This window comes from Urocitellus parryii, chromosome 4 (assembly GCF_045843805.1).
Source record: "Urocitellus parryii isolate mUroPar1 chromosome 4, mUroPar1.hap1, whole genome shotgun sequence".
Lineage (NCBI taxonomy): Eukaryota > Metazoa > Chordata > Mammalia > Rodentia > Sciuridae > Urocitellus > Urocitellus parryii.
In genome coordinates, this window is record NC_135534.1 from 121421411 (window position 1) to 121446979 (window position 25569).

A 25569-nucleotide genomic window follows, 5' to 3' on the forward strand; every position below is an offset into this window, starting at 1 on the left:
TTCATCTGAAAGGGGTTAATATCCAGAATACATAAAAACTAAAAACTCAATAAAAATAAGTTAATTAAAAATAGGCAATAGATCTAAACAGACATTTCTTAAAAGAAATATATGGCTAACAAGTATATGAAAAAATGTTCCACACTAAGTATCAGGGAAATACAAATCAAAACTGCAATAAGGTATCACTTCACTCCAGTTAGAATGCCTATTGTCAGGTGGGAGGTCAAGCCCGGTGGCCCAGATCCATCCACACTGGCCTGTTCGGGACCCAGGCTCAGAGTAGGCCCCATCCACCAATCCCCTTGTGGGGCAGACACCACCAGAGCCTAACCTCTGGCACAGGACCTTCCCTTCCAACCAGCAGACTAGCAGGGGAGCCGAGATCCAGGCCAAACTGCCCACACCAGCTCACAGGGGACTCAGGCTCACAGTAGGTCTGGTCCACCCTTCCACCAGTGGGCCAGACACCCCTCTGGAGACTATCCTCTAGTGTAGAACTGCCCTTTCTGAGGAGCAGACTACTGCAGGAGGTCAAGCCCAGAGGCCCAGATCCACCCACACCAACTTGTGCAGGACCCAGGTCCAGGATGCAGTAGCATACATTGAGGGACACCAGCAGGGTCTGGAAGCCCAACATCAAGGTGAGGTACAGACAATCTGCACAGGTAATACAAGAATATAGGGTAGAAACTGTAATGTCTCAGATCCACACTGCAAGAAAGGAAGACACATAGACAACATGAAAAAAAAAAAAAAAAAAAAAAAAAAAAACAAGGGAGGAAAGTGCCCCAAACAAACCAGGACACTATAATAACATAACCTATGGATAGTGAAGTTGATAAAATGTCAGAGAAGGAGTTCAGAAGGTTCAAATTAAAAGCTTCTGTGAACTAAAGAATGACCTAAATGAGCAAATACAGGCAAGAACTGATCACTCCAACAATGAGATAAAAGAGCAAATACAGGTAGCAAAAGATTACTTCAAGAGAGAGATAGAGACTTTGAAAAAAAAGAGCCAGTCAGAAACCCTTGAAATGAAAGATATAATAAATCAAATAAAAAACTCAATAGAAACCATAACCAACAGACTAGATCACTTGGAAGAAAGAACGTCAGATAATGAAGACAAAGTATACAATCTGGAAAATAAAGTTGACCACACAGTGAAGATAGTAAGAAAACATGAACAGAATATCCAAGATTTATGGGACAGCTTCAAAAGACCAAATCTAAGAATTATTGGGATAGAGGAAGGCACAGAGTTTCAAACCAAAGGAATGCACAACCTCTTCAATGAGATAATATCAGAAAATTTCCCAAGCATGAAGAATGAATTGGAAAACCCAATACAAGAGGTTTATAGGACACTAAATGTACAAAATTACAACTGATCTACAGCAAGGCACTGTATAATGAAAATGCCTAGCATACAGAATAAGAATAGAATTTTAAAAGCCGCAAGAGAGAGGAATCAAATCACATATAGGGGGAGACAAATTTGTATCTCAGCAGCTTTTTCAACCCAGACCCTCAAAGCCAGGAAACTGTGGAACAACATATACCAAGCTCTGAAAGAAAATGGATGCCAACCAAGAATTTTATGTCCAGCAAAACTAAGCTTTAGATTTGATGATGAAATAAAAACCTTCTATGATAAACAAAAGTTAAAAGAATTTACAACTAGAAAGCCTGCACTACAGAACATCCTCAGCAAAATATTCCAAGAAGAGGAAATGAAAAACAATGATGAAAATCAGCAGAGGGAAGTATTACACTAAAGGAACATCTAATCAGAAGAGAAACCAAGTCACCTTAAATACCAAAAATAAACAAAAATGGCTGGGAATACAAATCATGTCTCAATAATAACACTGAATGTTAATGGCCTAAACTCACCAATCAAAAAACATAGATAAGCAGATTGGATTTAAAAAATGTCTAACCAATATGCTGCCTCCAAGAGACTCATCTCATAGGGAAAGACATCCACAGACTGAAAATTAAGGGTTTGGAAAAATCATATCATTCACATGGATTGTGGAAGCTAGCAGGGGTTTCCTTCCTCATATCAAATTAAGTAGACTTCAAAGTAAAGTCAATCAGGATAAAGAAGGACACAACATACAGCTCAGGGGAACCATACACCAATAAGACATAACAATTATAAATATATATGCCCCAAACAATGGAGCATCTATGTTCATCAAACAAACTCTTCTCAAGTTCAAGAGTCAAATAGACCACAACACAATAATTTTGGGTGACTTTAACACACTTCTTTCATCACTAGATAGATCTTCCAAATGAAAGCTAAACAAAGAAACTATAGAGCTTAATAATACAATCAATAACTTAGACTTAACTGACATATATAGACTATTTCATCCTTCAATGAGAGAATACACTTTCTTCTCAGCAGTACATGGATTCTTCTCTAAAATAGACCATATAATATGCCACAAAGCAACTCTAAGCAAATATAAATAAGTAGAGATATGACCCTGCATTCTATCAGATCATAATGGAATGAAATTAAAAATCAATGATAAAATAAGAAATAAAATCCACTCCAGCACCTGGAGACTAAATAATATGCTACTGAATAAACAAAGGGTTGCAGAAAACATCAAGGAGGAGATTCAAAAATGTGAATGAGAACACAGATACAATATATTGAAATCTCTGGGACACTATGAAAACAGTTCTAAGAGGAAAGTTCATTGCATGGAGTTCACTCCTTAAAAGAAAAAAAAATCAACAAATAAATGAATTATTGTTACATCTCAAAGCCCTAGAAAAAGAAGAACAAATCAACACCCAAAGCAGCAGAAGACAGGAAATAATTAAAATCAGAGCTGAAGTCAATGAAATTGAAACAAAAGAAGCAACTGAAAAAATTGACAGAACAAAAAGTTGCTTCTTTGAAAAAATAAATAAAATTTACCAACCCTTAGTCATGCTAATGAAGAAAAGAAGAGAAAAAGCTCAAATCACTAACATACATAATGAAAAAGGAAATATCACACAGACACTACAGAAATACAGAAGATAATTAGAAGTTATTTTGAAAACTTGTACTGCAATAAAATAAAGAATATCAAAGATATCAACAAATTTCTAGAGTCATATAATTTGCCCAAATTGAATTAGGATGGTATACACAATTTAAACAGATCAATTTTAAGTGACAAATAGCAGATGACTTCAAAAGTCTACCAACCAAGAAAAGCCCAGTTCCGGATGGATACATAGCTGAGTTCTACAATTTCTTCTTAAAGAAGAACTAATACCAATACTCTTCAATTTATTTCAGGAAATAGAAAAAGAGGCAGCACTTCCAAACTCATTATATGAGGCCAAAATCACCCTGATCCTCAAACCAGGCAAAGACACATCAAAGAAAGAAAACTTTAGACCAATATCTCTAAAGAACATAGATGCAAAAATTCTCAATAAAATTCTAGCAAATAGAATTCAAAATTATATAAAAAAGATTGTGCATCAAGATCAAGTGGGCTTTATCCCAGGGATGCAAGGTTGGTTCAACATACAAAAATCAATAAATGTAATTCATCACATCAATAAACTCAAAGAAAAGAATCATATGATCATCTCAATATGACAAAGCATTTGACAAAATATAGCACCCTTTTATGTTCAAAACACTAGAAAAACTAGGGATAACAGAAGTATATCTCAACATCGTAAAGTCTATCTACACTAAGCCTCAGGCCAACATCATTCTAAGTGGAGAAAAAATAAAGTCATTCCCTCTAAAAACTAGAACAAGACAGGGATTCCCTCTTTCACCACTTCTATTCAACATAATTCTTGAAACACTGGCCAAAGCAATTAGACAAACAAAAGGGATACACATAAGAAAAGAAGAACTCAAATTGGCACTATTTGTTGACAATATGATTCTATACCTAGAAGACCCTAAAAGTTCTACCAGAAAACTTCTAGAACTGATAAATGAATTCAGCAAAGTAGCAGGATATAAAATCAACACCTATAAATCAAAGCCATTTCTGTATATCAGTGACAAATCCTCAGACAGGGAAATGAGGAAAACTACCCCATTTATAATGGCCTCAAAAATAAAATAAAATACTTGGGAATCAACTTAACAAAAAGATGTGAAAGACCTATACAATGAAAATTACAGAACTCTAAAGAAAGAAGTCAAAGAAGACCTTAGAAGGTGGAAAGATCTACCTTGTTCTTGGATAGGCAGAATTAATATTATCAAAATGACCATACTTCCAAAAGCACTATACAGATTATATGCAATTCCAACAAAAATCCCAATCATATTCCTCATAGAAATAGAAAAAGCATGAAATTCATCTGGAAAAATGAGCGACCCAGAATAGTTAAAGCAATCCTTAGCAGGAAGAGTGAAGCAGGTAGCATCACTATACTAGACCTTAAACTATACTACAGAGCAATAATAACAAAAACAGCATGGTATTGGCACCAAAATAGACTGGTAGACCAATGGTACAGAATAGAGGACTCAGAGACTAACCCACAAAATTACAATTATCTAATATTAGACAAAGGAGCCAAAAATATGCATTGGAGAAAAGATAGCCTCTTCAACAAATGATGCTAGGAAAACTGGAAATCCATATGTTACAAAATGAAATTAAACTCCTATCTCTCACCATGCACAAAACTCAACTCAAAGTGAATCAAGGACCTAGGAATTAAACCAGAGACCCTGCATCTAATAGAAGAAAAAGTAGGCCCTAATCTCTATCATGTGGGATTAGGCCCAACTTCCTAAATAAGACTCCTTTGGCTCAAGAATTAAAATCAAGAATCAAAAAATGGGATAGACTCAAACTAAAAGGTTTCTTCTCAGCAAAAGAAATAATCTGTGAGGTAAATAGAGAACCTACATCTTGGGAGCAAATCTTTACCCCTCACACATCAGATAGAGCTCCAATCTCTAGGGGATATCAAAAAGTTAAACACCAAAAAACAAAAAACAAAAACAAAAAAACCAATAAATGGGCCAAGGACCTGAACAGACACTTCTCAAAAGATGATATACAATCAATCAACAAATATATAAAAAATGTTCAACATCTCTAGCAATTAGAGAAATGCAAACCAAACCACTCTAAGATTTCATCTCACTCCAGTTAGAATGGCAGCTATTATGAATACAAACAACAAGAAGTCTTGGTGTGGATGTGGGGAAAAAGGTACACTCGTACATTGCTGGTGGGACTGCAAATTGGTGTAGCCAATATGGAAAGCAGTATGGAGATTCCTTGGAATCTGGGAATGGAACCACCATTTGATCCAGCTATCTTTTTCTTCGTTCTATACCTAAAGGACTTAAAATCAGCATACTACAGGGACACAGCCACATCAATGTTTATAGCAGCACAATTCACAATAGCTAAACTGTGAAACCAACCCAGACACTCTTCAAGATAAATGGATTTAAAAAATGTAACACACACACACACACACAGGAATATTATTCAGTAATCAAAGAGAATAAAATCATGGCATTTGCAGGTAAATGGATGGAGTTAGAGAAGATAATGCTAAGTGAAATTAGCCAATCCCCAAAAAACCAAATGCTGAATGTTTTCTTTGATATAAAGAGGCTGATTCATAGTGGGATAGGGAGAAGGAGCATGGAAAGAACAGAGTAACTCTATAGAGGGCAGAGGGGTTGGAGGGAAAGGGAGGGGGCATGGGGTTATAAATGATGGTTTAATGTGATGATCACTATTATCCAAAGTACATGTATGAAGACACGAATTGATGTGAATATACTTTGTATACAATCAGAGATATGAAAAATTGTTCTCTATTTGTGTAATAAGAATTGTAATAAGATTCCACTGTCATATATAAATAAAAGAGTAAAAATAAAGAATTTCTATTGTCAGAAAGACAAAAGAGGATAGTGAGGAAGTGGAGAAAAAGGAATCCTTCTATCCCACTGGAGGGGGTAGGGATATAAATTTGTAGAGCCATTATGGAAAGCAGTGTGGGAGGTCATCCTCGCATGTGTTTTGAGTTACCTCCCTGGCTGGGTGAGAGGCGTTTAGACACATCTTTGTGTCCAGAGCTTTCCCCACCCTTCTCAGGTCTGAGGGCTTGTCCATGTGGAGGTGTGTCTGGCCATACCCTGAAGACCCAATCATCGCACCTGACCTTGGGTTCTTTTTTTGTCTTTTTTGAAACTGGGGGTTGAACCCAGGGCTTTGCGAATGCAAGGCAGACGCTTTGCCACTGAGCTACATCCCAGCCCCGCACTTGACCTTGGGACACTGATCCCCCTAATCTTCACTGGATGGGATTTTCCCCAGAATTTTTTGTTCCCCAATAAATGTCCACTCCCTGACATGTTTCTCTCTCTCTCTCTCTCTCTCTCTCTCTCTCTCTCTCTCTCTCTCTCTCTCTCTCTCGCCTCTTCAGTAAACCTCGATACCATAATAGGTAGCTGGAGGCTGGAGCTAGGAGAAGCCGTCCTGGAGCTGGTTTAAAGGTAATCAGAGTCTATCTCTTTAATTCAAAACTCCCTAAGGATTTCTCACATACCGAACCTTCATTTATGAAGCCTGTACTGGTCGTGGCCTAAAAAAGCAGTATGTAGGTTTCTCAAAAAATTTAAAATAAAACCTGGTCTTCCATCACACCCTATTCAGTCTTTAAGCATTTACCCATCCTACAAAAATTCCCTAAACTGTGTTTAGAACTTCTTCATTTTAGTCTGAAGTGCTGCATCTGGAACCTAGTCAATGGGCACTGAATAAAATTGCTGAACCAGTGGAATCAGGACTTCTGGCTCTCCAGTACAAGGCAGCTAAGTTCTTTCCTCCCACTGATCTTCAGATTCTGTGCCAGCTGGTTGTTGACTCATAATTTAGGAAAGGCAAGCTCCAATGATAATACAAGGATCCTCCTGTTTTACTTCTCAGGGCTGAGCGGCATCTGTGTCAAGGACGGGAGGTCTGCTCACCCTGGGCTGCAGGCTCCTCTGTTCTTTGGTGCAGAGTCTGACAGACTTCCCCGGGCATTGTTTGACAGACTTTTGTGGTGTTAGGTCCAGGAATCCCTGTGCCAACTCCTCTGGATGGATTTCACTCCAGGTTTCAGGCTCAGAGCTCAGATTTGACCTCTGCCCCTGTTCTGCCTGGTGTTCTGCATCTGAGGCTACAGAGAGGGGCAGAAACAGTAAGGGATCTTGGATCACTGGCCTCACTGAGATGGGCTCCCTGCCCTACACCAGGTAACTCATCCCAGCTGCCTATGGGACTGTCCAAGTCTGTGGCCCAGCCTGCCCTTCCAGGAGCTGGGGCCTTTCCTCCTGCCTAGTGCTGCTTTCCCGTAACCCTGAGTGGTCTTAGTAGAGAGCCTCCTAGACCTTCCCCCACATCCATTCTATCAGTTATGCACAGCTATTCCTGGCCCCAGGCCCTGGGAGCGTTATGTGGACTTAGACGTCTTCCTGGTCCTTAAACATGCAGGAGACTCTTCTCATTAAGTCCCCTTTCAAGCTTCCTCCCTCCCAGCTCTTTCTTATGTAGAAAGCCCCCTTGTCCTGTGCTGCTGGGGGTCTTTACATTTAATTCAGTACAAGAAAATCCAGGGTTGTGGCTGTAGACAAGGTGCTCCAGTACTGCACCCTGTTTCCTTCCTGGACCCTCTGTATGGAGTGCCCCACCCGAGGTGAAGCCCCCTTTCTTCCCTGACTTTGCCTGACCCCCAGTGCTTAACCTTGTCCAGTTTCTGTCTGTCCCCAGCTTCAGTTCTGACTGAGGAGGACTGGGATAACTGGTGATGGGAAACCTGGGTGGAGCCAGGTGGGGCTGTAGCTCTCTTACCTTAGGCTCCCCTAAGAGAATCCCTGCTTGTGATGAGATTCCTGTAGAGGATCCTAGAGTAACCTTCTGGTCCTTACAGCTTGAGGAGGCCAACACCTTCATGTCGTTACTGTTATATTTTTTTCCCCACAGTTGCTGCCTAGCCTGGAAAGGAATCGTGGGCATCTTTTTTCTGCCAATTATCTTATCAGGTTTTGCTTCTTGCCCTAAACATGAAGATGGAAAAGTGACTTGGTCTTCATGCAGGTTTGCCTGAGTGGGGAACCTGAGTGGGTAACAAGGGAGCTTTCTCTGACTGGAGGAAGAAATATGCTTACCATGCACAGGGCAAGTCCTGCAAACAGGAACTTCATTTTCTTGAAGGTTGCAGCAGGCTCTCCTGTCTATCTTCCTTCTTCCTTCCTTCCCCTTTCCATGCAGGTCTAACTGGTCTCATCTGAACCCTCTCACACTGAAGAAACGATCTGAGGGACTTGTTGGAAGGTGTGCACACTTCACCTTGGAGGGTCATAAGTTCCTCATCTTCGGGGGCTCCATCCATTACTTCCGGATGCCCAGGGAGTACTGGAGGGACCGCTTGCTCAAGCTGAAGGCCTGTGGCTTCAACACTGTTACCACGTGAGAGCTGCCCCTCAGCCTCTATCACCAGCTTACCCCATGGGGCTCCTGGAATATGCATCCCGGCTTAGCGCAGTCTCTTGTTTTGGAGTGCAGAATCAGGAGCTGTTTCAAGAATAGACATTTAGAGCACATTCTTTTTATGCTTAAATGTCGAGCTGTCAGCTACCATACCATACTTTCCTCAGTGATCAAAGCTTTGGATAGGGGTTAACAGGACAAATGTAAGGGAGTAGATGATTTATCAAGAATTTGATAATTTATTTGATCCCTTGGGAGCACTCAGTTTAATGACATGCTGGATGCATACTTACAGATGAATATACACAGGCTCACAGATTTAAAAAATACCTTCCATTTATGTATGTGGATAAGAATACCTAGAGGAATAGCACCAGTATCACAAAATGAACAAGAAGAAAATACCAGCATCACTAAGTGAAGTTTAATGGCCTTAAGGGAAAAAACACTGCAGGGTAATGCCTGAGATGTAGGGATTTAGAGTCAGATACACATGGCCACCAGTGCAATTCTGCCTCCTACTAACCTTCCTATATCAGGCCCAGAACCCTCCACTGTAAAGACATAAGGTTGTCTCATAAGATTGTATTTATGATTAAAGGAGATAAAACCTTTATCTTATTTATACAGAAAAAGCCTATCACAATGCTTGGCATGCACATGTCTTCATCAATGGTGGCAGAAAGAAATGCAAATCCAGTTAGAAGTCAGTTAGAAGAACTGGAATATAAATGAGCATGAATTCACCATTATTAAACATAGTGACAAAAGGCAGCTTGCGTTTGGTGTGTGCTGATGAGGAGGCACTTTCTATCATACTCATAATCACATGGTCTTCAGGACTGTCCTGAGAGGTGGATAGTACAACTCCCACTGTTCAGGGGAACAGGCTGGTCACATTGGGATTAATTAGCTCACTCAGTTTGCTGTGGAATGGTTAGTGCAGGCAGTGTGGGCGGAGCCCACCTTCCATATCATGGATAGGTTCCTCCCCAGCATGTCCTGTGGGTGTGCCGAGGTAACTTTTGAGTATGTATACCCCCTGAAGTTGTACCTGGAGTTCTGCCTGTGCACAGATAACCAGTCAAATGAAAACCACCCAAACAAAAATCACATTGAATTAACAGACCTATTTCCACCAAATTGTGAAACTCTTAGGTCAGGAGTCAATCATGGAGGGTGAAGAGTGTCCCAAAGAGAAACTTCTCCAGAAGACTGCATTGTTCAGTTTGCATATGTTAGACAGGGTATATGTTAGTTATGTTAGTTACTTCAAGAGAACCAGCTCCTGGGGTCAGAGGGAAGGCAGGGAAGACCACGATTAGGATCATGATTCTGCTGTTTCCAGAAAACTGAATTGCTAATTTCAATAGGGCTGACGCTATCAATTAGGATGACCAATTTTAGTTATACTTATGGAGTATTTATACACAGCCAGGCATGCTCTAAACCCTGGACAACATTAATTTACTCTGCACAATAGCAATCATCTATGGTGAGTGGTGGTATTTGTAGATAAGAAAAATCTGGCCAAGGGAGGTTGAGTCACTTTCCCAAAATCACAGTGACTGAGGCACAGATAGTCTTAGCAGAGCTATGCTTTACCTCACTCAAACTGCAAGGACAATGGCTACACCATTTGGCTGCCTCTCATAGTCACAGACTTATTTTTTATTTTTTTGGGGGGTACTGGGGAATGAACTCAGGGGCACTCAACCTCTGAGCCACATCCCCAGCCCTATTTTGTATTTCATTTTATTATTTTTATTTTGTATTTTATTTAGAGACATAGACTTTTAGATATTGAAGATTCCACTGTAGAATGTTTATTCCATGTTGTAAAATTTAAATGTTCTTCAAAGGGCATTTTATGATGCACAATACACTTTTCTGTTTCTTGATCAACTTTTTGTCATCAACTTCAAAGATTTGTTGTTTGCATGGTTAAGTCATGGAGCTTCTATCAGTTAATATAAGGAAAAAATAAAGGCAGTTTTTTTGTTTTTGTTTTTTACGTGCTAGGATTGAACATAGGACCTTATACATGTTAGATAAGCACTCTGCTCTCCACCCAAAGGCAGTCCTGAGAATCTCACACTTAGTAAATTGAAAGAGAAAAACCAAAAATGCATTAGCAAAATGCTCTGGGGCATATAAAGTCATATTTGTATCAGAATTATATTAATTATGTTAATACCAAAATACATAATGCTAGACTGACTTCCTGGATTAATTCTGCATTGACTATTATGGGTTATACTCATGATCTAACAATATTTTAAAAGAGATGGTACTGAGTTGTCTTCACATATCTATGCCACTGATCAGCTAGAGTTGGTACTAGAGGGAGAATTTGAAATTGATAGGCTGCAAATTGATAAGTCGTATATCTACTGTGCAAGAAACATCATGAGAAATAATTATTGAGCTTCACTGAGATCTGCTACTGCATCTATCAATTTAGTTTTGTGTACTCATCTTTTCAAGCAGTGACATTGACAGTTTTTCTAAAATTCAATATAACTTACAGTCCTGGGATGAATTTGATTTACTCATGTTTACCTATAATTGTAAGAGAAATTGATTTGAAATTTTATTTTAGTTAGTGTTCTTGTTCAGTTTTGATATCAATCCTATAATTAAGCTCATAAAATGAGTAAATCTTTTTCTACTCATTGATAATATTTTCAAAAGAATTATCTTTGTTCTGAGTGTTTCTTAAAATTCACATATAAAACTCTGTGATCACTATCTTTTATTGTTGTGAGGATGAGATTCATAGGATCTTGAATTTTTATTAAGTTATTTTCTCTTATTTCTTCTAAGTATATCCTATTTTTCTTAATAAGTGTTTTGCTTTCTTTTTTTCTTGGGAGACTTTCTTCTTTCTGACTGGGACTTTGAAAAATCTTCCTTTTTTCCCTGTACTTGCTGCATTGTGTACTTGGGCTATTTAGCAACCTCATTGGGAGCTGGCTGTCCTTTTGATAATAATCCTATCTAATTTTTAATTTATTTTCAAATAACTGGCAAGTAGTTTTGTTAATCATCCCTGTTTTTTTTTTTTTGGATTTCTATTCCACAATTTCTGAGTTCTGTGTAATTTCTTCTCTCCTACCTAATTTGATTTGGTTCTTTCTCCTCATTGTTTTCCTCTCCTTGGCTCACCTTCTCTGTTAATTAATTGTTTCTCTCTTCACCTCTCCTTTTTACTTTTCTTCCTCTTCTTATTCTTTTCTGACTTGAATATTTAATTCTTTTTCCTTCTAGGACTTCTTGTTTTTATAATGGGGCCATTTAGAGATATGAATGCTTTTCCTAAGTATTGCTTTAGTTATATATAAAGTATATAAAGTACAGTATAACAAGACTGGCCAAGTCTTGTTATACTGTACTTTCAAAATCATTTAGTTAAAATATTCATAAGTTTTGTTGAATTTCCCTCCTTGACCCATAAACAATTTGGGAATGTGATTTCTGCTTTTTTTTTTTTTTCATTGTGGTACTAGGGATTGAACCCAGAGACTTGTGCATGCAAGACAAGCACATTACCAACTGAGCTATATCCCCAGCCATGCTTTCTGTTTTATTTGTTTGTCATACTTTTTATTATTATTTTAAACTGTCATTTTTATAATTTAGTTACCTTTGTCTTGAGATCATAAACTATGTGACATACACTTCGGGAATTTGGAATCTGTTGACTATTAGGTTTTAAAATATATTTATAAATTCCACATTTTAATCATGTTGTTGAAATCAATATCCTTATAATTTTTCTACATATTTTCTTTATTTCTTAGAGAGGTATTTTAATCCTTTCACTATGACTGTGAAATCAACTTATCCATTTCCTCTCTAATTCAGTCAGCTTCTCCTTTAGTAGAGGCTACTTCATTAAGGGCATAGAAGGTTGAATAGCACATTTTGTGGATGGAATTATTTTTATTTAAGGCCACGCACCTTATCTGTCTGCCACTATTGCCTTAAAACCATTTGCATACTATCAGTTTTATTAGTGTAATTTTACCTTATACATCTTTCTTCATCTTTCAGTTTTTCAGCAATTTTCCTTAAATCACTTGTAAGTAGCTTTTTGCAATTTTTATTCTATTCTCACAATAGAGCTATATGCATATAAAAAACAGAGTCAACACAAATTTTACACATGTCCTTTGACTCTGCAGGCAGCCCTCTGAGGAAGGACCTTGGCAGAGGACCTTCTTGCTGAGGTCTAAAGATTGAACCCTACTGAATTGCATTTCCCTTGTCCTCATAGAAACTTTTCATATCTTCTTACTTTGTTTAATTCTTAGCAAGACTATATCAGGCAGATATGCACATTTTTGTTGTGTTTTTTCTTTTTCTTTATATTTTTAATGGGTATTATAAAGAATGGGGTGGTAAGTGAAATTATATGTAAATCTAAGGAACCTAGAATCCAAGGATAATTGATACCTTGGACCACAATTGAGCAATAGAAAAAGGAATTGTTGAAGATAGTCATTGTTCTTGTGATAGAGGTTATTTTCCATCAGAAACTTAAACTCACTGAACTATTGCAGGGTTTGACTTCGTTTGGGGATGATGTAACAACTGGAAAATATAAATAAGATGCTTATTGTACTTTCCTATTCCTTTCCCAGTTACATTCCATGGAACTTGCATGAGCCAGAAAGAGGCCAATTCTACTTCTCTGGGAACCTGGACATGGAGTATGTATTGCTACTGTTTCTGTGACCTGGCTTGGGGCAACTTGGGGTTGATTTGGAACTCTAGGGGTATCTTCACTTATCTTTGAGAACAAAAGAGGTCCTGAGGTCTGAACCCCTGGTCTCAGGATGCTGTGAGAGGCTCAGCACCCAGGGCTCAAATGCTCCCCAGAAATGACTATTACCCAGGGACTTGTGGCTATTGGGATCTAGTCCCACTTCTCCACTACAGCTAAGAGGGGCCAAGACCCCTGGCGCTGCCCAACTCTGCAATGGTGTTTAGCAACTTCGTTTGGGAGCTGGCTGTCCTTTCGATCATCATATCCATTATTGGAGACAGACCCTCTGTACCATATAGGATGACATTTTTTTCTTAGATCCCATGAGGCTGGGTAGATGGTCCTGATGCCCACAGCTAATGCGAACCCAGCTCCCAGGGCCTCTGGCCTCCCACCTGGTGGACTAATTTCCTGCTTTGCTGGGCTGAACTGGGCTAACTCTTTCTCACTCCAGTGTCCCTAGTTGAGAACAAGTGGAAGAGTGGGCAACTTGTTATGTGTATGGGCTTCTACCCAGGCAGCCTCCTCTCTGCACTGCCATGAGAGGATCTGACTTTGTTTACCTTCCTAGAGCCTTTGTCCTGTTGGCTGCAAAGATTGGGCTGTGGGTGATTCTGCGTCCAGGACCCTACATCTGTGCAGAGGTTGACCTTGGGGGCTTGCCCAGGTGAGCAGGACTCTAAGTCCATGAGCTATAATTTAATAATGTGTTTTAATTCATGAAAAATAACACTTCAGTCAGATGATAATGAAATTCACCTTCATTGACCGAGCAAGTGTTTTTTTTTTTTTTTAATTTTTCACTGTGCCATGTACTTCATATCCTGTCCTGTGAAGCCTGCAGTGGTGTGGGGGAGTTGTGGGCACTACTGTCATCCCATTTCACAGGTGAAGCAGATATGGGTCCTGGTAATAGACAATAAGAGGTAAGAGGGAGCAGCAGTTCTTGGGATTCTAATCCCACAGAGGAGGAGCTGAGGCCACCTCTGTTCTTCTTATTGGATGGGAGGGAAGGGACCAGAAAGAACAGAGAAAGTTCTGACAACCGCTGAGCTTCTTCTGGCAAACTCAGATCTTAACTCTCTTTTGTTGAGGTCAGGCCACCTTCTCCAACCATAAAGAACTCAGCCTATTTACCAGCCTTTTCTATTTTCTTGGCTTTTATTGTTGAGATGCTGACTCTCTGCCCAGATTGCTCAGTCTCAGAGTAAGAATCCAGGAATCCTCTTCTGTAATCCCTCTGAACTGACAGGTCCCAGTCCCATCTTGGATCTGTCTTTGGTTGATCAGTTAGTTATTTCCCAGGTGAGATAAAGGCTTTGTTTTATCCCAGATGAATACCTTCCTTTCAATGCAGGAGAAGCATCCTTCTTTTCTTTCTATGGGTGTACTGTAGTTATACATAACAGAATTTATTGCTCTGTATTCATTGTTACGTATTCATCATTAGGTCAGTTTTATTCTTTAATACCTTCCTTTTCCTCTCCTCCTCCCTTCCCCAGTCTCTCTTTATTCTATTTGTCTCATTTCTATTTTCATGAGATACTCCTTATAAGTGTATAGCCTCGACAATGTATATTATTGTTTGTAATCTTGATGACTACCATTCTAACCGGAGTAAGATGAAATCTCAGTTTTAATTTTGATGTGTATTTGCCCTATTGCTTAAGATGTTGAACATTTTTTCATATGATTGTTAACCATTTGTGTTTCTTCTTTTGAGAAATGTCTGTTTACTTCTTTTGCCTAAATTATTGGTTGGGTTATTTGCTTTTTTGGCATTGAGTGTTTCTGAGTTCTTTACCTATTCTGGATATTAATCCCCTGTCTGAGGAGTAGCTGGCAAAGATTTTTCCCCCATTTTGTAGGCTGCTATAACTTCACGCTTTTAATAATTTTTTTTTTTGCTGTGCAGAATCTTTTGAATTTATGGCATCTCACTTATTGATTCTTGGTTTTACTTCTTGAACTGTAGGGATCTTGTTGAGGAAGTTGGTGCCTGCACCTATATGGATGGAATGTTGACCCTATGTTTTCTTCCAGCAGTTGCAAGATTTCTGGTATAATTCGTAACCTCTTTGATCCATTTTGATTGACTTTTGTGTAGGGTGAAACATTGGAACTATTTTCATTCTCCTACATATGGATATCCAGTTTTTTTCTATGCCATTTGTTTAAAGGGCTGTCTTTTTTCCATGATATATTTTGGGCATCTTTGGCTATTATCAGATGACTATATCTGTGTGGGTTTGTATGTATGTCTTCTATTCCATTGGTCTTTTTTTTTTTTTTTTTTTGGCCAGTATTATACTGCTTTTGTAAGTATAGCTCTGTAGAATAATTTAAAATCAGATATAATGCCTTCAATATTGCTTTTTTTAATACTTAGAATTACTTTTGCTATTTGGGTATTTTATTCTTCTATATGCATATTAAGAATGTTTTTTTCTTGTCCAGTGAAAAAGGCCATTGAACATTCTTGCTCTGTCTTCCACTTGAGCTTTTGGGGGATATCTCATATCTAAACCATAACATGGAGGTTTTGAACCTTAGAAATATAGGATTATATCATCAGTAAACAGTGAAAATTTGACTTCTTTCTTTCCTATTTTTGTTCCTTTTATTTTATTCTCTTGCTTAATTGCTCTGGCTAAAATTTTATTACTATGTTGAATAGGAGAGAGGACATCCTTCTATTGTGCCCGATTTTAGGGATAATGCTTTCAGTTTTTCCCTATGCATTGTTATGTTAGCTTTGAGTTTGCCATATATAGCTTTTATGATGTTGAGGTAAATTCCTTTTATCCCTAGTTTCTTCAATGTTTTTATTATGAATGAGAGCTAAATTTTGTGGAAGACTGTTTTTGCATTTATTGAGATGATTATGTAATTTTTGTAAGGGTAGTTTGACATATGAAAATCATTAAAGTAAGTGGGAATTTCAGGGAAACAATTACTCCCATTATAGGTCAGATGGTAGGCTGGCCCTGTCTTCTGTAACCTGTAGTGGGGTTTTCCTGGCTTCATGGTTCTACTGTGTTCTTCAAGTATCAGGTTGTTGTAGGGGACAGATGAGGCAAGGCACTGAAGATAGCAGGAAATAGTTTTATTTGTCTGCAGCCAGGCTCAGAGGATATAGCTTCTACTGTAATCAATTAATCCCCTGAACCCCGAGTTCAGGTAGTTTCAGAATTTTATACCCAGTGTGTGAGGGGAGGGGCTTAGAAGTTCACAGTTTGCAGAAGTTCACATAAAAGCAGATTTTTCTTTCACTGTTTTGGGGCAAGTTAACCCTTCAAGGACAGCTCCTGAGAAGGGGAGAGCTTCTTCTCCCCTTTCTTTCCTTCCCCTGCCAGCTGTTACCATAGAGCCCAACTGGTAACTTCTCTTATCTTAGAAATGTAGACTTCTCTGTGAAGATCCAGCTCAAGGCCAGAGGCCTTGTTAAAGTATTTGTCTTTTTATTATCACAGTTTGCATTTGAAAACACGTTTCTACAAACTATCTATACTTGATAAATGTTTGTGAAAAACTAGTAAAGGGGTGTCAGCACCTGGGGTGCTGATTTCTTCTAGGCCAGTGGCCAAGTAATAGAGCAACAGGAAAATAAGTTTACGTACATTGAACTCTTTTGTAAAGACTCTTTATGTTGATAGTCCTATAATTAACTAAGGTGAAGATTTCTGGAGAAGCTTAGTTAAGATTTTTTGTGGAGGAGGGGGTGCCACTAGAAGATCTCAGCTGTGACCTTGTGCCTGAGGAGCAGATGCTGTGCTCAATGTTCTCAGCGTACTGAAATAGAATAGAGAAGATTCAAGGAATTCTTTAAAACAATCAAACTCATAGGACGTGGGTGTAGAAGTCTGGGTAGGCTCAGTCCCTTCGTCTGATGAAATGGAGGACAAAGCACTTCCAAGGTCTAGAGTGCCTTGGGAAGTGTGTAGTGTGTTTCCTTCTCATCCTTACAAATCTGGCGCATGGTGTGAAAAGTTCACAGATTCCTCTGACCTTCCTGTCTCATACTAACCTGTCCCTTCTTGTCCCCAGCTGGCTTCTGCAAGACCCCAACATGCAACTGAGAACAACAGACAAAGGCTTTGTTGAAGCAGTTGATAAGTATTTTGATCACCTGATTCCCAGAGTGATTCCTCTCCAGGTAAAGCCCCTGACCTTTACTTCTGACACTGACTTTGGGGAAAGAGTGTTTTGGCTCAGTCACCAGCCAAATAGGTCATGTCCAGCCTCTATGAGAAATACAGGTGACTTTCTTATAACTTTGACTTTTGTACCCTCATGTCAAGCATAGAAATTTTGACTTGTCTTGTTAGACCAGGATGTAAAGAAAAGACCACTGACTCCAATTAAAATCAAATTAAAGCAAGCTTATTATTTCAACAGGCTGGTCTTCCTCTCCCAACAAAAACCGCCAGAGCCAAACACAGCCTCGAAGCTTTTTAGAAGAGCAGCCTTATAGCCCAGAAAGTTACACAAAGGGGAGTTACAGATAACAAAACTCTGAGGAGCATAACACAAAGGCTAGTTTATATTTTTGCTGGCCCCGACATCAGAATTTTTGAAGGTCATTAGAGCCTCAGAGAGGGTTGTTATCTGGTCAGGGAAAGCCAGGCATGGGTGAGTTCAAGGCATGGCAGGCATTCCAAGTAAGTTCAGAATTTTCAGTAATTTATAGTAAAGCCAAAATTAGCTTTTTATGTCTTTGTGGTGAGATGGCTCCCAATTTTAAGAGGGAATCAGACTGGGTTTATCAGTCTTTGTGGCTTTGTCCAGAGCTTCCAAAAAGACCTCCATGACAGAAGACAGGGACCCCAAAAAGGATTGTCATAGTTGTATCGGTGAGCTCAATATTCACTAAGCTTACTGATCTGAATTTCCTATTTCTACTCTTTTGTTTGCAATTGTCAGTATAAACAGTTGGTAAAAAATCCTCAAAGGGTACAAAATAACTATGATAAATAAAATTCTCCCCCTCCAACATGTCCAAAAGCCATTTAGTATTTTTCCAGAGATTTTCAATGCATGCAGAAAAAAAATGCGCATATACAGAGATGTGTCTATGTATATCCTTTTCTTTACATAAAAATATAGTTTCCAGTGGATAGTTTTCCTTTATCACTTAAATTACCTCCCCTGCCTCCCACTCCCATACTGGGGATCAAACCACAAGCAAGGCCAGTGCTCTACTACTGAACTGCATCCATAGTATTTTCATTTCATTTTGAAAGAAGGTCTTTCTAAGTTATCCAGGTTAGCCTCAATTTGTGATTTTGTTGCCTCAGCCTCCTGAGTAGCTGGAATTGCAAGTGTGAACCACCTTGCCTGACTAAAATAATGTTTTTGAAATCTGTCATTCTTTTTTTTTTTTTCGCTTTTGTAGTGTTGGGAATTGAACCTAGGGCCTCACATATGCTAGACAAGGGTCCAACCCCAGCCTACTGTCTTTATTTTAAATAGCTCTATAGTTCTCCATAGCAGAATATGCCATAATTCATTTAGTTAGTGCCCTACTCATGGATATTATAATCTTCCCAGTTTATATGATAATAAATAAATTGGTTTAGATATTGTTTTGTATTTGTATAATATAGCTACTATTGCCAACATTCAAGTTTGATTTAGTTACAGAAGTGAGAAAAACAATGTCATTTTTCCTTCAACATGTGGTACCTTGTCCTGATGCACCAGCAAGAAATGCTCATTCTCAGAACGTTACTTTATAGCTCAGAGACTAGTCCATGACAAAAAAAGTGCTGTATACTATGCAGTCTGCAGTACAGCAATTGTTTGATTTTTGTGGTTTCATAAGTAAAATACATCTGCATTTTCAGAAGATGTGAATAACTATAAATCTTAGTTTCAGAGATCATCTTTTGATGTAACCCAAGATGGTATAACCACCAGGATTCTCAGGTAGTAGACTGAATTATATTAGACTCTTCTGTTTGGGGGAAACGACACAGGGCTATAGATCCAGCCCTATGTAATTAATTCTGAATCATGGATTGTGAGTTATTCTGAATAAGGTATTTATGGAGAGAAGAGTCAAAAGTTTATAAAGGAAAGGAATAGGACAGGTACACTGGGAATGAGATTTTTGCAATAAAGCATTAGGAGAGATGGCAATCCTGAGGGGAAGGAACCCTGTCTTTAGGGGTGAACTCTGACTCTAGTGGTAGGGGTCTTCTTTTGTAAGAAGGCCTGTTTGTGATGGTTTTCACATGTTTCTGATGGTTTCATTCCTGCAATCTAGGGAAGATCAGTGACAATCTTTGTCTTCAAATTAGAAAGACTTTGACTATTTGGATGGGAGTATAAGTACAATGCCACTTAGTGTTTGTATGTATTCATCAAGCAGAACAAATTTGGGATAAATATCCCATTGAAATTATGAGAGTAGAAAATCCTACTAGGAAATTGATGGGAATCAAGGAATTCTTAAATGAATTCTAAAACGAAATGCCTAAGGCTTTATTTACATTGCTTAATTATTTGTATTTTAAAATTGTTGTATTTAATTGATTGGTTTCATTATTTTAATTATTATATCAATAGCTTCTTGAGTACATTTACTGATTTACTTATGACTTTTTTAAAGTTTTTTTTAAAAATTTTATGAAGTTAAGGTGGATTCTCTTACAATGGAATTTTTAGAAATCTCATGGTTTCAGCTGGGGAGAAGGTATTATTCGATAATGAGAATAATTGTTCTGTATTTCTTAGTTCAGAATATTTACGCCTCTTAAGTACTGAGCATCAAGGCGCCCTGTGGTTTTTTGGGAGGTTGCCAGGTCCTGAGCAGGAGCCATGGTTTTAGTCCACAGTGGGAAGACATTGTCCCTGCCCTTTGGAGATTACAGTCCTAAAACAAGACAAATAGGCAACACAATAAGGATTATAGTGGCGATGTGAAGGAGGCACAGGAACCCCCTAACAGGCAGGGCGTACTAGCAAGGTCTTTCTGAAAAAGGGAGGTTCAGAGCATGTTTTCCTGAACAATTTATATTTGAATAGTGACCTGCAAAATGAAAGCCATCAGCCTGGCCAGGACAATGGTCCTGAGACCCCATAGTGTATGGATGGCAGGAATAGAAAGAGGAATATGAAGAACTATAAGTGTTTGGGGCAGTGTGAGGAGGGAACAAGGCCAAAGCAGTCCATCAAGGAACCTACCAAGTATGTTCATTCTCTCTTGTGCCCACTAGGAGCAGCATCCTCATGTCTTACATTTACTGTGTGGGCAATAGAGACTACGATGTTCCTTTTCACTGGGAGTGAAGACATTATATGTTTTTTCTCCAGAGCTTGCTTTGTTTTCAGTGTGGGCAAGATCAAAAAGAAGAAAATGCAGCTGAGTTTGGAAAGACAGTAAATAGTAAAATCCTGAAAAGTGCTTTGATGTAACATGACTAGGTCAATATTTAGGTGACATAATGGGCTAAAAGCTTTATTGGGGTGGTTTGAGGACCAAGCTAAAATTGAGAAGCAGAGAAGGTGAGTGTTGGCATCTAGGGACCGTTTCAGGATGTGTGGCTCTTAAAGAGCAAAAAGTGAGAGAACTGGTTGGAGGGGACCATTCCTATACCCTCTCTATCTATCTGATGTGGAGGTCCTAAACAGGTTTCTATGATGATTGAGGTCAGTTAGTTTGTAAGTAAAAGTGGGAGGTCACAAGGGAGAGGGAGTTATGCCATAAGGTAACATTCCAAAGCAGGTGGTAGATGGGAGTGGGATGCACACATAAAGCATTAGGAGAGATGGCAATCCTGAGGGGAAGGAACGCTGTCTTTAGGGGTGAACTCTGAGTCTAGTGGGAGGGGTCTTCTTTTGTAAGAAGGCCTGTTAGGACAGGAAGAAGGAGGGTTGCCTTTCTCATATCAGATAGGAAAATAGATGTGGTATATATAGAAATAGGTGATGTAGATTTGACAGTTAATATTCAAGTAGCATATTAATATGGGAAATAGAGGGTAACTATGGCTTGCTCATCTCCAAAGCACTAGGGCAGGTAGGACTCCTGAAATATCCCAACTTAAGCTCTGGGAAGGAGAGAGCCACATGCAAAGAATCCTAACTCCCAACATGCTGATCAGCTGAGTGGTCATCAGCAGCAAACCAGACTCCAGGCTTTTGCCCCAGTAGCCTCACTTTTCAACTTGTCTCCTAGTACCACCGTGGAGGCCCTGTCATTGCAGTGCAAGTAGAGAATGAATATGGTTCATTTAATAAGGACAAAGACTACATGTCTTATGTAAAGGAGGTAAGACACTTGGTTATCTCCATATTACTTGTCTCCTTGCTCAATCTGTGTCTTCTCCAGCATGCAAGTCTTATTCCCTGCTGCATGGGTCACTGCTAGGCTCTGTCCATTATGAGCACATGTTAAGTTCAGGTTCAAATTCTCTGTGAATATTCAGTATTCTTAAGGCAATCAAGATGAACTTAAGTAACTTTGTGATGAAACCAGTCACCATGGTTTGAAGGTAATTCCTTTCTGTTTACAATCTCTATGACCCTATTGAAAGCTGGAGGCTGGTAAACTTACATTCATAGTAAATCAAATTTCAAGAACTTGGTGATAATGGCTATCAACTTGCAGTTTTCTGGCCCTTCTTCTGTTCTTTTTGCTCCCCCATGGGTAGATTTCTCAGGCAGTGATGAACTGAAGTCCTGTCTGGTGTCTTTTCGGTTGCCTCAGGCCCCTCCTATCCCTGGATTCCTACATTCAAGAAGCTGATAAGGGTCACTCTAAATTGGACTCTGTCCTCAGGGTGCCAAACAGGATGTAGGGCCACATGATGTAAGCTGACCCATCCAGACTAGTTCCTCCTGGTTATCTCTGTCCACCAGAGACATTGTGTGAATGGCCTGGAGATGATAGGAATTGTTTGCTAGCCTGGGAAGGGGAGGAGAGGAGGGCAGGACTTCTTCTACCTTATCTCAGACCCAGAGCTATGGAGTTGGCTTACCATGGACTGAACCTCTGAAACTATAAGCCAAAATATTTTTTTCTTTTCTAAATTGTTCTTGTCAGATTTTTTTTGGCCACAGCAACAAAAAAGCAGACAAAAATAGGATCTGTGAATAATTACATTTCCTAAGTTGCAGATAGACTCTGAAGTTAAACACTTTTTTTTACATTTTTATTGGTGTATTATAGTGGTACTGATGGAATTTGTCATTACATATTTGTACATGCACACAATATCCAATATAATAATATAATTTGGCTAGTATCACTCCCCAGTACTTTCCCCCCTTTTCCCTATGCCCCACAGCTTGGTGCCTTTCCTCTATTGATCTCCCTTTGATTTTTATAAGATCCATCCTCATCTTTCTTTTCCTTTTCCTTGTTAGCTTCCACATATTAAAGAAAGTATATAATCTTTATGAAGTCAAAATACTTTAAAATTTGCCAGCTTTCTGTTACTGTAAATGAATGAATACTTGAGATAATCAACTTACAAGCAAAAAGGGTTTATTTTGGCTCATAGTTTTGGAGGTTTTAGTTCATGATTTGTTGACCCCATTGCTATTGAACCTGTTTTCAGGCAGCACATCATAGTGGAGTGTATGCCAGAAAAAAACACTCATCTCACAATTTCTTTGGGGGCTGCACCCCAAGTGTTGTAAAAATCTCTCATTAAGCCCTGCCTATTAAATTTCTCACCATCTCTCAATTGCTTCTTCTGTGGACCAAGACTTTACACATAGCCTTTGGGGGACACTCCAGATCCAAAAGATGGCACTTTTTTGTAGGTCATACTCTTCCCATTTGAGTACAATTGCCTTTATTTCCTAATTTCCTTATATATCCTAACCATAGGAGTGCGGGAAGTGGGTTCATTTTGTTCATTTTTGTCTCAACAGGCCTTGCTGAAAAGAGGGATTGTTGAGCTGCTCTTGACCTCTGATAACGAGAAGGAAATTGAGCAAGGTTCTGTCGATGGAGGTATAAATTTAGAGTTATTTCAAGGTAGAACTCAGAGATGCTTAACAGCCAATGTAAATTGTCAACTAGCCTCAGAAAGAACCAAGTGTATCTTTGGTGCCTCTTTTTTCCCATATTCATTGAGACTGATCCCAGAGATTTGATTACAAATGTGGTTTCTTTAAACAGCAGTAATGAAATTCCTCATCATGAGGGCACTTTGCTATTTTTCGTGACTTCTGTGCTAGGAATCTGGGTTGATATAACTCAGCATCCAGGACATCCCCATCAAGATGTAAAATTGGTGGGGAACCAAAGGATGGGTGTGTATGGAACCTGGCATAGACAAAAGTTCCAGTTCTGAGAGTCTATATCTTCAGATTTAGTTTAGAAACTTAGCCGATCCCAGAGAATGAACTACCAGGACAATTCAAAGCAAAATCACAAGGTTACAATAGTGAGGGGAATGGCCAATTTATGAGCAAGTAGGTAGGTTCAGGGAACATCTGTCAGATGATCTTTAAAGCAGACTTGCAGCTGTTGTGAACTGCTATCTTCTTTTTAGTGGCTCTTCCCACTTTATTATGGTGCCCTGGAAAGTATGCTGAGCCTGAGACCAGATAGGCTGCGTTCAGTTTTTAGATCAAGTTTTTAATCTTGGTTTGTGTCTTCACACAAATGTGGCTAAGTTTAACTGTTCTTCTTTGTAATGATGTTTATCATTACCAATGGTCATGATAGCACTTTGTGATTTGCAAAGTGAACTACAGCAATGTCTCATAATCCTTTCTACTCAGTTTGACTCTTGCCATGTGCAAGGTGGACCTCCATCCCTTCCCTCAGGGCTCTTGTCACAATGCCTCAGTGGTCTATCTCTTCTCTCTACAGCACTGACCACTGTCAATATGGATTCGTTTAAGGAGAAGTTCTTTTCTAGGTTTCGTCAAATGCAGGTAAGACAGCCTATAGATGAATTTAACCCTTTCTCTTGCTATAACCTCTTGAACCTGTGCAACTGGTGATCAGTGAACAGGTGATCAAGGGGGTTTGATAAGAAGACTGCCTGTCTTTACTCTGAGCACTGGTAGCATTCAAAGCCATGTTGGGAGCATGTTTGCCTTCCAGGATAGGGAACGAGGAAGAAACCATGCTTGTATCACTTCTGTTCATAGAACATGTTCATGGAGATGACTCTGAGAAGGATGAGGGGCTTATACCAGGAATCACCTAAGTAAGGATCAGCGGGAGCTGATATTCTCTTTCTTATATGAGTAAAGATCATGGAAATGGGCTATATGTATTTCTTATGAAGAACACATGATTTTTTTTCGTGGGTTTAGGCTTTTTCAGCTAACCAATACAAATTATGGAACAGAGTGAGAATTTTATGCAAATATTTAATAAACACAGAGTAAGCAGGTCTTATCCTCCCAGAGTAGGTAACCTCCTGTGACAGTTACTTAGGTAGACAGAGCACAGTTCATGCCTCCAAGTCCTTTCTCAGTACCACTAGGGTGGTTTGTCATAACCAAGCATGGTTGTGGTCCCTGCATAATTGGCTTCCCTGATTTTCCTTTCTCCATTCCCGTATGGTGGCCTGCAAGACCTGGTATGATGTTACCCTCTCCTCCTTTCTATCCCCTGTCCACTCTTCTGGCCCTGAGGTAGGAAGTCCTCACTACCATTTCTGCTCATTGGTCTCCCATAGCATTGGCTTGAGGGCCCTCTCTCCAGTACTAGTCTCTTCTCCACAAGTAGTCATTCTTGCAATTAAAGAACCAATCAAATTTCCTTTTCTCATCAATTTTCACACAGTTCTCCATAACAAAGTTTAATCATCAAATCAGAATAATTCGAGTTTCATCTCCTTATCATTTCTTTGTGTTTGGGGAATTCAAACTCCTGTCTTGTAGTTTTTATAAAGGAGTATTATAAACTGCATTAAACCTACCATGCCATGGAACATTAGAACTCATTCTTCTTATCTAACTGGATTTTGGTACCTGTAATTCAGCCTTCTCCTAGCTCCTTATGCCCTACTTTTCCTACCCTCTAAAAATCACTATTCTATTCTTTGAGATCAACAATTTTTAGCAATAAGGCATTTTTAAAATTGAGACATATTATTTGTACATTTTAATGAGATTTATTATGATAATTCAATGCATGTGTATAATATGTAATGAACAAATCAGGGCAATAAGAACTTTTATCTTCTGGAATGTTAATCATGTTTAGGTTTTAGAAATTTTGTACTCTTCTAGTTATTTTGAAATATATTATAGGTTGTCATAACCAATAGTTACTACACTGTGCCAAAGAAAAACCAGAACTAATTCCTCCCCTCTGTG

General features: G+C 38.9%; 1 protein-coding gene across 1 annotated transcript in view; it reads left to right on the plus strand.

The window, feature by feature from the left end:
- The first annotated feature begins 7244 nt into the window (after positions 1-7244).
- LOC113187044 (beta-galactosidase-1-like protein 3) overlaps positions 7245-25569 on the plus strand; it is a 34802-nt gene continuing 16477 nt past the window's right edge. Inside the window, exons 1-9 of the mRNA XM_026394679.2 lie at positions 7245-7267; positions 7995-8108; positions 8283-8480; positions 13148-13216; positions 13844-13939; positions 17320-17428; positions 21455-21547; positions 23158-23239; positions 24107-24171. Coding sequence (XP_026250464.2) covers positions 7245-7267; positions 7995-8108; positions 8283-8480; positions 13148-13216; positions 13844-13939; positions 17320-17428; positions 21455-21547; positions 23158-23239; positions 24107-24171 — 849 coding nt within the window. The remainder of the gene's footprint in view (positions 7268-7994; positions 8109-8282; positions 8481-13147; positions 13217-13843; positions 13940-17319; positions 17429-21454; positions 21548-23157; positions 23240-24106; positions 24172-25569) is intronic.